The 12579-nt window shown below is 47.7% G+C and overlaps 1 protein-coding gene across 1 annotated transcript; it reads right to left on the bottom strand.

Annotated features, from left to right (window-relative positions):
* Positions 1-2811: 2811 nt before the first annotated feature.
* LOC127304722 (putative protein phosphatase 2C 24) lies at positions 2812-3594 on the bottom strand. The gene has a single exon (XM_051335324.2). The coding sequence runs from the start codon at positions 3580-3582 to the stop codon at positions 2812-2814; it is 771 nt and encodes a 256-aa protein (XP_051191284.1). The 5' UTR covers positions 3583-3594.
* Between the last annotated feature and the right edge of the window lie 8985 nt (positions 3595-12579).

The raw sequence follows: 12579 nt of genomic DNA, 5'->3' as shown, positions 1-12579 counted from the left end.
GGAGAGGTTCATGGAGGCAGGAGCGGCGGTGAGGTACGAGTGTTAGGGTTTGGTGGTTTCGACGGTGGCGGAAGAGGTTTTGCGGCACATGATAGGGTTTTGCGTCTGATACCATGTAAGATTATGGAAACCACACGTCGTGGTGCCTTGTATTGACCAATATATAGAGGTTACAACGCAGAGTTCGGGTCATACAATACATGGACAGCTATATAACGACTACATATATACAACTGTATATCTATACAAATACAATACGGTTATATATTCTAACATATTTAAGAGGGCCAAATGAAGAAGAGATATATCATGGCAACAAATGAATCGGGGAGTTTCTAACATACTCGGAATCATCAGTTGCTCCTACTAGTCATGGAAGAAATTTTTATTTTTTTGCAAGGTTTGTACAAAGGGCATCATGGATATGCAATGCTGTACCTAAAATTGTGGCAGACTATGACCTCTAAATTTGGCATGCTTTTTTTAGTGGCGAGTTCTCACAAAGTTACAATGACATCATCGTGTTTTAGCGCTTTCCGGTGTTTGGTTGACTTATTAAACGACATAGTCCACCTTGCAACTACGAGATCAATGGGCACCAACACAGCAAAGCGTACTACCTAGCCGATGTCATCTATCTAAGATGGCCGAGATCAGGGGGATATGCAGAAGATGATGAACGCTTGTGTGATCATGCAGAACATGATTATCGAGAGTGAGCGCAAGCCCTCTTGCCGTTGTTGATCACCAAGTGTCTGCGGATTTTGCTAATTTTCTTGCCATACGTGCGGAAATCCGTGACGTAGATGCTCATGCGCAACTGCAAAATGATAGAACATCTATGGGGGATCAAGTGAGTTGCAACTTTATGAAGTTGAACTTCATTTTTGTTAAATTTTTTGAATTATTTTATTTCTATTTTTAATTTTTTGTAAAACTATTTATTTCTATGGTAAACTATTTATTTATGTGTTTTACTAGATTAATTAGAAACATGGTTGAAATTGGAAAAATAAATGAAAAAACCTAGCCAGATAGGTTGTTTGGACACGACTTGGCACACGCGCCCCGCAAAAGCATCAGCGGGATGCCCCCACTCGATTTGTTCGGTGTGTTTGCCAGATGATGTTTGAGGGAGGCTGCTTGAGATGCTCTAAGTCGCCTAAGATCTTTTTTTTTTTTGAGAGCAACCACATATTTCATTAATCGAAAACCAAGTTACATGAAGCAACACATGTGGAAACTAAAAGACAAACCGGGATAAAATGATTATCCTGAATTTGCAGATAAAATCCTAAAAGATCGAGAAATACAAAACGATCCCTAGGGTTTCCTGCAACCACCGTAGCCAGCGGCCGCCGTCCAATTCCAACGCCGCCGAGACGAACGCAAGAAGAGACGCCGAGCCTCCACCATTGCAAGATCCAAGAAAGCACCATCGCCAACGAGGCTTTGTGAGTCGATGAACAGGCCTGCTGCAAGCAGCGAGGCACATGTCGCTGTGGCACGTCGACCGGGGGACATCCCCGTGCTGTCTTGGACCAAGATACGCCGCCTCCCATCGACGAAGTCGAAGTCGGAGAAGAACGACATATCCACCACCTCCGGACCAACATCTTCGCTCCAGAAGAACCACCTCGCCCCGGCCCCCAGCGATGTCGTGGACAGCGACAAACGCCAGTGACACGTCGAGAAACAGATCTCGCCAGATCTGAAGAACGGCGAGAAGACCAAGCTGCCGACCTGAAAGATCGACAAGCACACGTTGCCAACAACTCCGAGACGCCGCCGTGAAGGTCGCCGCCGGTGTGGGAGTGGAGTTGAGGCAGATTTATTTGCCCGGGCGCCGCTCCCACCACCCCAACGACGCACCATAGCAGACAAGCCCTAACTACAAAACGGAGGAGGAACGAGGTCCCCTCCCCCTCCTGCCGCCGGAGCGGCAAGCGGAGGGAGAGGGGCCCAGAGCTCACGCCGGTGGAGATGGGATCTGGCCGCCGCCGCCTGGGAGAGAGGAGCAGGGACAAAACGTTTCGTAGTGTAGTCGCCTAAGATCTTTATGTATAAGTCCATACCCTGATTTGTTACTCACAATCATGTGGATATGAGAAAGATCCATAATATTGTAGTTCAAATGGCTAGCGCCTTCGACTTACAAATAAGAAAAGAAAGTTAATTTAGGTGTAGATGGATCTATTTAAGAAAATTGCACCATGACGCCCCTTATTTAAGTTTGTATGACTTACCCCACTGATCCTTTTATCCAAACCAACACATGTCCGTGAGAATAATGTTTAGCTAATTATTAGCCGGAAACTTATGCCCGTATTCATGACAGGTGTACCTGGCCTATAGGATTGTAGGTAGCCTCGCATGTTAGGCAAAAATATCACAGTTATGTAGATTTGATTGAATTTGAGAGAATTCGATATGAGCCGTCGATCTACTTAGTCAATTATCCTGTTCTCCTAAAAATATCATATCGTCGTGGTAAGATCAATTAGATGGAGCCTGCTTTTTTTTTTGAATTAAGGGATCTCTCCCCGATTTTATTAAGGAAACCATAGATGTTCGGTACATGAAAGTAAAAACAGTCTACTACCTACTAGCTAGTTCTCTCATGCTCTTTTTTTTGTTGATCATTCTAAGTAAGCCAAACACAGCAGGAACCACAAAGTGATCTGCACATGAACGCTCGGAAAGAAGAAACTATTACAGCAATTCAGGTTTTGATAGAACTTACGATCATGTGTTCTAGCTTCTTTTTTGCCTAAACACACAATAGATGGAGTATGCTGGGAGCCTGGAAGGCTACGATACAATAAATGCGACGATGACAGTAATGTCGTCCATTTTGCCGCCGGTGAAGTTGGTACCTTGTTGTTCCCGGCTGGCGGCACTGAAGGGCGACTCCCTACTACTCCTAGCCATGTCGTAGGCGAGTCTTCCTATCGCTTGTGCCATCTCGCCTGGCGTGAGACTCAAAGCCGTGCATGTCTGCACGATCCCCTCTAGCGCCGCGTCGAACACGTTGTCGAAGAGGCCGTCCGTCCCGGCCACCACAACGTCGCCTTCCTCCACCGGGAACTCGCTCACCGCGGCGTCCTTCACCCTGTCGCCGCCGACCGCGCTGAGCTGGAACGGGCAGTTGAAGTAGTGCTGCTGCGGGAGCGCGCGGAGCAGGAGCCTGCCGCCGCGGAACACGGCGAAGGTGCTGTCGCCGACGTAGGCCCACCTGAGGGCGTGGCCGGCCAGCGACAGCACTAGCGCGGTGGACGCCGCCCGCGTGCGCGTCGACGCGACTGTCTTCTGGTACGCCATCTCCAGCAGCGTGTAAGGGCAGATTCCGGAGGAGGACGCTGCAGCAACCGCGTTGTAGGCGTTGGCCATGAGCCCGCGCGAGAACTCAGCGGCGTCCACGCCGTCGCCACGGCATCCCCCGACCCCGTCCGCGACGCCGACGACGCCGGCCCCAGCGTGGCAGAAGTGGGCGTCTTCGTCGTGGTCCGGCAGGTAGGAGAAGTCGCACTCCATCCTCAGTGCCGTCCGTGCGGGCGGCAGCGCCTTCTGGTCGCAATCCATGGGGTCCCAGCGGTGGCCGTTCTCCCACCCGACGTAGTCGGTGGCGGACGCGGGGATGCCAAACGCCAACCCTCTGAAGGCGTGGGGGATTTGCATGTCGATCTCCATTGTTGGCTGGCTTAACTGATTCGGCCTAGTAGCTAGTCTCTCGACTTCTCGTATTACGCGTGCGCGCGATGTGAATATATGTGATAACGCTGTTGCGTAATAACGATGTGAAGCTGAAGCAGAATTACTTCCGAACTCGGAATCTTGACCGGAGGAAGTTCATTTCGGAATCGGAGACAAGATCGGCAGAGGCGCGCGCCAGGTTGCTGCTGCTGCGTGCTTTCCACGTACCACGACAGAACGGCAAACACTCTGAAGTCTGAATACAAGATTACTCAAACTCCCATTGCTCAACATGCGCCGACGAGGACAACCTCTTCTGCAACCGTGAAGGTCTAGGGTTTGGAGTAGTTAAGAGAGGGAATCGCACAGCACTCAGGCCACGTGCGTGTCTTTCATTATATGAGGGAACAATTGTACAAATACAGGGTATAAAAACCCAAACGTATAAAGACAGAACTCTAACACAAATACTAACTAGATAATGCCCCGCGCATTGCTACGAAATTTATAGTAAACATTATTTAGTAAATTGAATTAGGATAAATATTCTGGATTTTATAAGCAGGCCATATAGATCTTCAGCCGTATACAAGATGTGCATGAAGGATTTTCTCGGTAAGTACATATACAGGAGCAAGACCATCCACTAGTAGAAAACCTCTCATCCATCTAAGACTTTAATACCGGTTCCCTTACGAACCGGTATTAAAGGTGGTATTTGTACCGGTTCGGACGCTCAGGCATTCGTACCGGTTCGTTACGAGCTTTCCTACCGGTTCGTGTTAGGAACCGGTACGAAAGGTCTTCGGCCAGAATGGCAGGTGAGGGTGGGGCCAAGGTTGGACCTTTGGTACCGGTTTGTGTTAGCAACCGGTACTAAAGGGTGCCTCATATGCTCACTGCCCCTCCCCCGCCCCCGATCCATTCTCATTTTCATCTCTCTCACATTTCTAAAACTTTTGCACCTCTCACGCTCCAACAAATTTTCATTCTTTCTCCACCATTTTAACAAGATTAACGACCTCCATCTATCCAAGGGTTAGCAATATCATCCTTTCTTCCGGCGTTCCTAATTTAGCTCATTTCTTTGGTAGTTTAACTCGTACTATTTTTCTAGTGCTAGCAAGGTGTTTGATGAAATGCCTAAGTTAGGGATTTTACTTTTTTTATAATCAATTTGAGCTGAAATTATGGTATATTTTGTAGGTTTTAATTAGTATCATCCCCGTCATCACCGCCGTCGATCGCTAGCGTCGTCCCCTAGCCGGCACCGTACAACCTCGGTGAGCCTCTTCTTTTTTATAAAAAAAACTTAGTTTTATGTGATGAACTTGAATATTAATTAAGTTGGTCACTCATATATCCATGATGTTGTGTACTTAATGATTTTTGATATACATATAAAATGCAGATGAGTCGACAATGGATGTACGGTGACCGGTGCCATCCCGAGTTCATTGCTGGCATGCATTATTTTCTCAACGTGGCTGAGGCAAACAGGCGGTCGAATGGTTTCATGTATTGTCCATGTAGTTCCTGTAAGAATATGAAGGATTACTCTACCTCGAAGACCCTTCACGTCCACCTGCTGGAGAATGGTTTCATGCCCAGCTATAATTGTTGGACCAAGCACGGAGAAAGAGGGGTTATATTGGAAGACAACGAAGAAGAAGAGGATAGTGACAACTATCCCTTATTCACTGAAGACGGTGGTAGTAGAATGGGGGAAGACGAAGCTGAAGAAGAGCCCATTTTCGATGAGCCGATTTTTGATGACCCGGATGACGATTTGGGTCGGGCCATTCTTGATGCGAAGATGAACTGCGGAAATGAAAAGGAGAGGTTGAAGTTGGAGAAAATGTTAGAGAATCACAACAAACTGTTGTACCCAAATTGCGAAAATGGTCAGAAAAAGCTGGGTACCACGCTGGAATTGCTGCAGTGGAAGGCGGAGAATGGTACTTCTGACAAGGGATTTGAAAAGTTGCTGAAAATAATAAAGAAGATGCTTCCAGGGGAGAACGTGTTGCCCTCTAGCACGTACGAAGCAAAGAAGGTTGTCTGCCCTCTAGGATTAGAGGTGCAGAAGATACATGCATGCATCAATGACTGCATCCTCTACCGCGGGGAGTACGAGAATTTGAATGCATGCCCGGTATGTAGTGCATTGAGGTATAAGATCAGGCGAGATGACCCTGGCGATGTTGAGGGTGAGTCCACCCCCAGGAAGAGGGTTCCTGCGAAGGTGATGTGGTATGCTCCTATAATACCACGGTTGAAACGTTTGTTCCAGAACAAAGAGCATGCCAAGTTGTTGCGATGGCACAAAGAGGACCGTAAGAAAGATGTGATGCTGAGACACCCCGCTGACGGGTCGCAGTGGAGAAAAATCGACAGAGAGTTCAAGTCATTTTCAGATGACGCAAGGAACTTAAGATTTGGTCTAAGTACAGATGGCTTTAATCCTTTCGGGGAGCAGAGCTCCAGTCATAGCACCTGGCCAGTGACTCTATGTATCTATAACCTTCCTCCTTGGTTGTGCATGAAGCGGAAGTTCATTATGATGCCAGTGCTCATCCAGGGCCCGAAGCAACCCGGCAACGACATTGATGTGTACCTGAGGCCATTGGTTGAAGAACTTTTAGAGTTGTGGCGTGATGAAGGTGTACCTGTGTGGGATGAGCACGAACAAAAGGAATTTAACCTACGAGCGTTGTTATTTGTAACCATCAATGATTGGCCTGCTCTTGGTAACATTTCAGGGCAGTCAAACAAGGGATACAATGCATGCACACACTGTTTAGGTGAGACTGATAGTAATTATTTGGGAAACAAGAATGTGTACCTGGGGCATCGTCGATTTCTTCCAAAACAACATCACGTAAGAAAGAGAGGAAAGCATTTCAGAGGTGAGGCAGATAACCGAACGAAGCCTACCCGCCCTAATGGGGAAGTTATATATGATATGGTCAAGGATTTAAAAGTGATCTTTGGAAAGGGTCCCGGCGGACAATCTGTTCCGCATGATGTTGACGGACACGTACCCATGTGGAAGAAGAAGTCGATATTTTGGGAGCTACCCTACTGGAAATTCTTAGAGGTTCACTCTGCAATCGACGTGATGCACGTGACGAAAAATCTTTGCGTGAACCTGCTAAACTTCTTGGGCGTGTATGGGAAGACAAAAGATACACCGGATGCACGGCAGGACCAGCAAAGTATCCACGAAGGAAACAACCTGAATCCAGAGAAGTATCAAGGTCCTGCCAGCTATGCTCTTACCAAAGAGGAGAAGGAGATCTTTTGAAGTCTGAGTAGCATCAAGGTCCCGTACGGCTTCTCGTCGAATATAAAGGGAATAATAAACATGTCAGAGAAAAAGTTTCAAAACCTAAAGTCTCATGACTTCCACGTGATTATGACACAATTACTTCCGGTTGCATTGAGGGGCTTCTGCCGGAAAATGTTCGAGTACCCATTGTGAAGCTATGTGCGTTCCTCAATGCAATTTCTCAGAAGGTGATCAATCCACTTACTCTACAAAATTTACAGAAGGATGTGGTCCAATGTCTAGTCAGCTTCGAGTTGGTGTTCCCACCATCCTTCTTCAATATTATGACACATCTCCTAGTTCACCTGGTCGAAGAGATTCGCGTTCTCGGTCCTGTATTTCTACACAACATGTTCCCCTTTGAGAGATTCATGGGAGTCTTAAAGAAGTACGTTCATAACCGTGCTAGGCCAGAAGGAAGCATCTCCAAGGGCTATGGAACAGAGGAGGTCATTGAGTTTTGTGTTGACTTTATTCCTGACCTTAAGCCGATCGGTGTTCCTGAATCGCGCTATGAGGGGAGACTACGTGGAAAAGGCACGCTAGGAAAGAAATTAGCAACGTGTATGGACGGACATTCTTTCACTCAAGCACACTACACAGTTCTACATAATTCCATCTTGGTGGCTCCGTACAAAGAGGAACACAAGGAGATCTTACGCTCTAAATACCCGGAGCAACGTGAAGATTGGATTGATGGAGAACACATGAAGACTTTCGGCGGTTGGTTGCAAACACGTCTCATGAATGTCACCGATGACGAGCAGCTGTACTTGTTGGCCAAGCAACCATCTTCTACTATATCGACTTTTCAAGGGTACGAGATTAATGGGAACACATTTTACACTTTCGCCCAAGACAAAAAGAGCACCAACCAAAACAGTGGTGTCCGCTTTGATGCAGAAGATGGCAATGGGAACAAGGTCACATGTTATGGGTACATAGAGGAGATATGGGAACTTGACTATGGACCTAATTTCAAGGTCCCTTTGTTCCGGTGTAAATGGTTCAACCTGAAAGACGGGGTACAGGTAGACCCACAGTACGGAATGACTACAGTGGATTTCAAGAATCTTGGGTACGACACCGAACCATTCGTCCTAGCCAGTGAAGTGGCTCAGGTTTTTTATGTGAAGGATATGTCTAGCAAACCGAAAAAAAAGAAAAGAAAGGCAAGAGGACACATCATACGATGAGCCAAAGCGGCACATAGTTCTTTCAGGAAAAAGAAACATCGTGGGAGTAGAGGACAAGACAGACATGTCAGAAGATTATAATAAGGTTGATGATATTCCACCCTTCAAGGTAAAAATTGACCCAAGCATCGTCTTAAACAATGAAGATTGTCCATGGTTGCGTCGCAGTAAGAAGAAAGGGAAACGGGCGAAGAAAACTCAGAAGACTAGAGGAGATGGAGTATAACTTGTGTATCTCAATATGGAAATCACTTTTGTGTAATGATGTTACTGTATGTAAGATATTAACAATGGAGATGGTTGGCTTGTTTTACTAGTTAAGTCACGGGCTTGCAGGGAAATTTTTCCGAGGCGGAACTTCCGAATATGCCATATATAGGGCATGTGCACCAAGGGCATATTCGAGAAGTTCCGCCACGGGAGATTTCCCAACCCTTTCCCCAACATTGTTAGAGGAGATGGAGTCTTCCACGGGCTTGCAGGGAAATTTTTCCGAGGCGGAACTTCCGAAGATGCCATAGGGCGTGTGCACCAAGGGCATCTTCGACAAGTTCCGCCACGGGAGATTTCCCAACCCTTTCCTCCATCCATGGTGATGAAACTCTCCATCCATGTTGGCTTGTTGAGCTGCTTCCCATGGTGTATCGATGCTCCTTTTATAGGCAGAGCGTCCTTATCCTGCCGACAGCTTTAGTACCGGTTGCAGACACGAACCGGTACTAAAGGTTACCCACGCGTCCTTATCCCACCGACAGGGCGTCGTGCGCTACATACTTTATCTCATCGAGCAGGGCGTCCTTATCCCGCCGACAGCTTTAGTACCGGTTGCACCCACCAACCGGTACTAAAGGTTACCCACGCGTCCTTATCCCACCGACAGGGCGTCGTGCGCTACATACTATATCTCATCGAGCATGGCGTCCTTATCCTGCCGACAGCTTTAGTACCGGTTGCACCCACCAACCGGTACTAAAGGTTTGCCTCGATCTGTCTTCCCGCCTATTTTCTTCCCGCGCTTTCCACCGGTTCCCGCCTCTGTCTTCCCGCCATTTTTTCACTATATATATGTAGGCTTGGCCACCATTTACATATCACATCTAGACTCATATCTGCAAACCTCATCATTCTCTCTCATGGCTTCCATCACATCTCTAACCCCCCGGGAGGCGGAGGCGCTTTGCGCCTCGAACTACCCCTGCCCGCCGGGCTACCGCGTCCCGACCGGCTGGTTGCTAAGCGTCGGAGGCGTACCGGTCCCTCCAGTCCCTCTAGGTGTGGCGCGCGAGATGGCCATCACGAACCACTACTACTTCGAGCTCATGCCAGAGCAGCGGAGGAATCCCCAGTGGCATCCCGACTACAGCCCGACTTGGGAAAGCTTCTTCATCAATCGGCGTGAGAGGGCGCTTGCCAGGCACGAGGAGCGCTTGCCAAGCTTCTTCATCAATTCCTGTCTTCTTGTCCTTGATTCTGTATGCTCCTCCTTCGATTACTTCTGTGACGATGTAAGGTCCAAGCCATGGTGACTCGAGTTTTTCATGACTTTTTTGATTAAGTCGTAAAACCAAGTCTCCAACTTGAAAAGATCTTGGTCGTAATCGTCGACTGTGGTAGTTTTTCAGGTCCTGTTGATATTTCGCGACTCGTGACAGGACTTCATCTCGAGCTTCATCAAGTGCGTCGACATCATCCTCCAAAGCTTTTCTCGAAGTTTCTTCATCATATTCTGTAACTCTTGGAGCATCATGTTCTATTTCTATCGGCAATACTGCTTCAGCTCCATGGACCAGAAAAAATGGCGTCTCCTGCGTCGCCGTGTTTGGTGTTGTTCGAATACTCCACAACACACTTGGCAGCTCCTCTGGCCAAGTATGCCGAGCTTTTTCCAATGGTCCCAACAGGCGCTTCTTGATACCATTGCAGATAATGCCATTGGCTTTCTCGACTTGACCGTTGGTCTGTGGATGTGCGACAGACGCAAAACTCAGTTTGATGCCCACTTCTGCACAATATGCTTTGAACTCCTTGGACGTAAAGTTACTGCCATTGTCTGTGACGATGCTGTGAGGGACTCCAAATCGAAAGACGATGCTTTTCACAAACTTGATTGCCGACGCGCCGTCCGGTGAATTTATCGGCTTTGCTTCTATCCATTTAGTAAATTTGTCGACAGCAACGAGCATATACTCATATCCTCCTGACGAAGCTTTGTGTAGTTTTCCCACCATGTCGAGACCCCATTGAGCAAAGGGCCAAGACAGTGGGATTGGCATCAATTCTGCTGCCGGAGAGTGAGGTTTGGCGGCGAATCTTTGACACGTGTCGCAAGTTCGCACTATTTCCTTTGCGTCCTCAATTGCTGTTAACCAATAAAATCCCGCTCTGAAGACTTTGGCCGCGATAGCTCGGCTGCTTGCGTGATGCCTGCATACTCCTTCGTGTACATCTTTCAGGATGATCCTTCCTTCTTCGGGTGTGACACATCTCTGTAGCACACCCGAGATACTTCGCTTGTACAACTCCCCTTTTATCACAGTAAAAGTTTTAGATCGCCTAATTATTCGCCTTGCTTCAACTGGATCGTCGGGTATTGTTTTCCTTAGGATGTATGATATGTATGCCTGCATCCATGGAATTTGCACTATCATGACTAGCTCCTGTTCCTCTTCTTCTTCTTCCAATGATTTTTTGGTGGCACCCGAAGGTTTCTCTTCCTTCTCCTTCTTCTTTGTTTTCATTGGCTTTGTTGATCTCTCGCTAATTTCTTCCCAAAACACGCCTGGAGGGATCGCGAGACATTGTGACCCGATGTTTGCAAGGACATCGGCTTCATCATTGCTCAATCTGCTGATGTGGTTTACCTCGCATCCATCAAACAGTTTTTCCAGCTCATTATACATCTCCTTGTATGCTATCATGCTTTCATTGACTGCATCACATTGGTTCATAACTTGTTGTGCCACCAACTGCGAGTCGCCGAAAATTTTCAGTCGGGTTGCACCGCAAACCTTCGCCATCTTCATCCCGTGTATGAGAGCTTCATATTCTGCTTCATTGTTAGACGCGTTTGAGAACGTCATCCGTAAGACATACTTCAACTTGTCGCCCTCAGGTGATACCAATATCACGCCTGCTCCGGCGCCTTCTAACCTTTTGGACCCGTCAAAGTTCATAGTCCAGGTTCTCGATAAATCTGGAGGCCCCGTGTTTTGTAGCTCCATCCACTCTGCGATGAAATCCGGTAAAACCTGCGATTTTATTGCCTTTCTTTTTTCATACGTGATGTCCCGAGGGGAAAGTTCTATTCCCCAAAGGGAGACACGACCCGTAGCTTCTGGGTTGTTCAATATATTTGACAGAGGAGCTTCATTGACCACTATTATCGGGTGCGCCAAAAAATAGTGTCGCAATTTTCTTGCTGTCGTAAATACTCCATACGCCAGTTTCTGGTATTGAGGGTACCGCTGTTTTGAAGGCGACAGTACTTCACTGATGAAATATACTGGCCTCTGAACTCCATGGAGCTTTCCTTCTTCCTCTCTCTCGACTACCAAAACCGTGCTAACCACTTGAGGTGTGGCTGCAATGTATAGGAGGAGAGGTTCTTTCTCTTTAGGCGCCACTGATACGTCTCCAACGTATCGATAATTTCTTATGTTCCATGCTACTTTATTGATGATACCTACATGTTTTATGCACACTTTATGTCATATTTGTGCATTTTCTGGAACTAACCTATTAACAAGATGCCGAAGTGCCAGTTCCTGTTTTCTGCTGTTTTTGGTTTCAGAAATCCTAGTAACGAAATATTCTCGGAATTGGACGAAATCAACGCCCAGGTTCCTATTTTGCCCGGAAGCATCCAGAACACCCGAGAGCCGCCAGAGGAGGGCCCTGTGGGCCCCAGATGATAGGGTGGTGCGGCCTGGGCCCTGGCCGCGCCAGCCTATGGTGTGGTGGCCCCAGGCCCCCTCCGAGGCTGCCCTTTCGCCTATATAAGGTCCCTGACCTAAAAACCCCGACGGAAGAAGCCACGGTACGCGAAACCTTCCAGAGCCGCCGCCATCACGAAGCCAAGATCTGGGGGACAGGAGTCTCTGTTCCGGCACCCTGCCGGACGGGGAAGTGCCCCCGGAAGGCTTCTCCATCGACACCGCTGCCATCTCCACCGCCATCTTCATCAACGCTGCTGCTCCCATGAGGAGGGAGTAGTTCTCCATCGAGGCTCGGGGCTGTACCGGTAGCTATGTGGTTCATCTCTCTCCTATGTACTTCAATACAATAATCTCATGAGCTGCCTTACATGATTGAGATTCATATGATGATGCTTGTAATCTAGATGTCATTATGCTAGTCAAG

The sequence above is a fragment of the Lolium perenne genome, chromosome 5 (genome assembly GCF_019359855.2).
Source record: "Lolium perenne isolate Kyuss_39 chromosome 5, Kyuss_2.0, whole genome shotgun sequence".
Classification (NCBI taxonomy): Eukaryota; Viridiplantae; Streptophyta; class Magnoliopsida; order Poales; family Poaceae; genus Lolium; species Lolium perenne.
The sequence above is the reverse complement of the archived record's forward strand: the minus strand, read 5'-3'. Positions and strand labels throughout refer to the sequence as shown.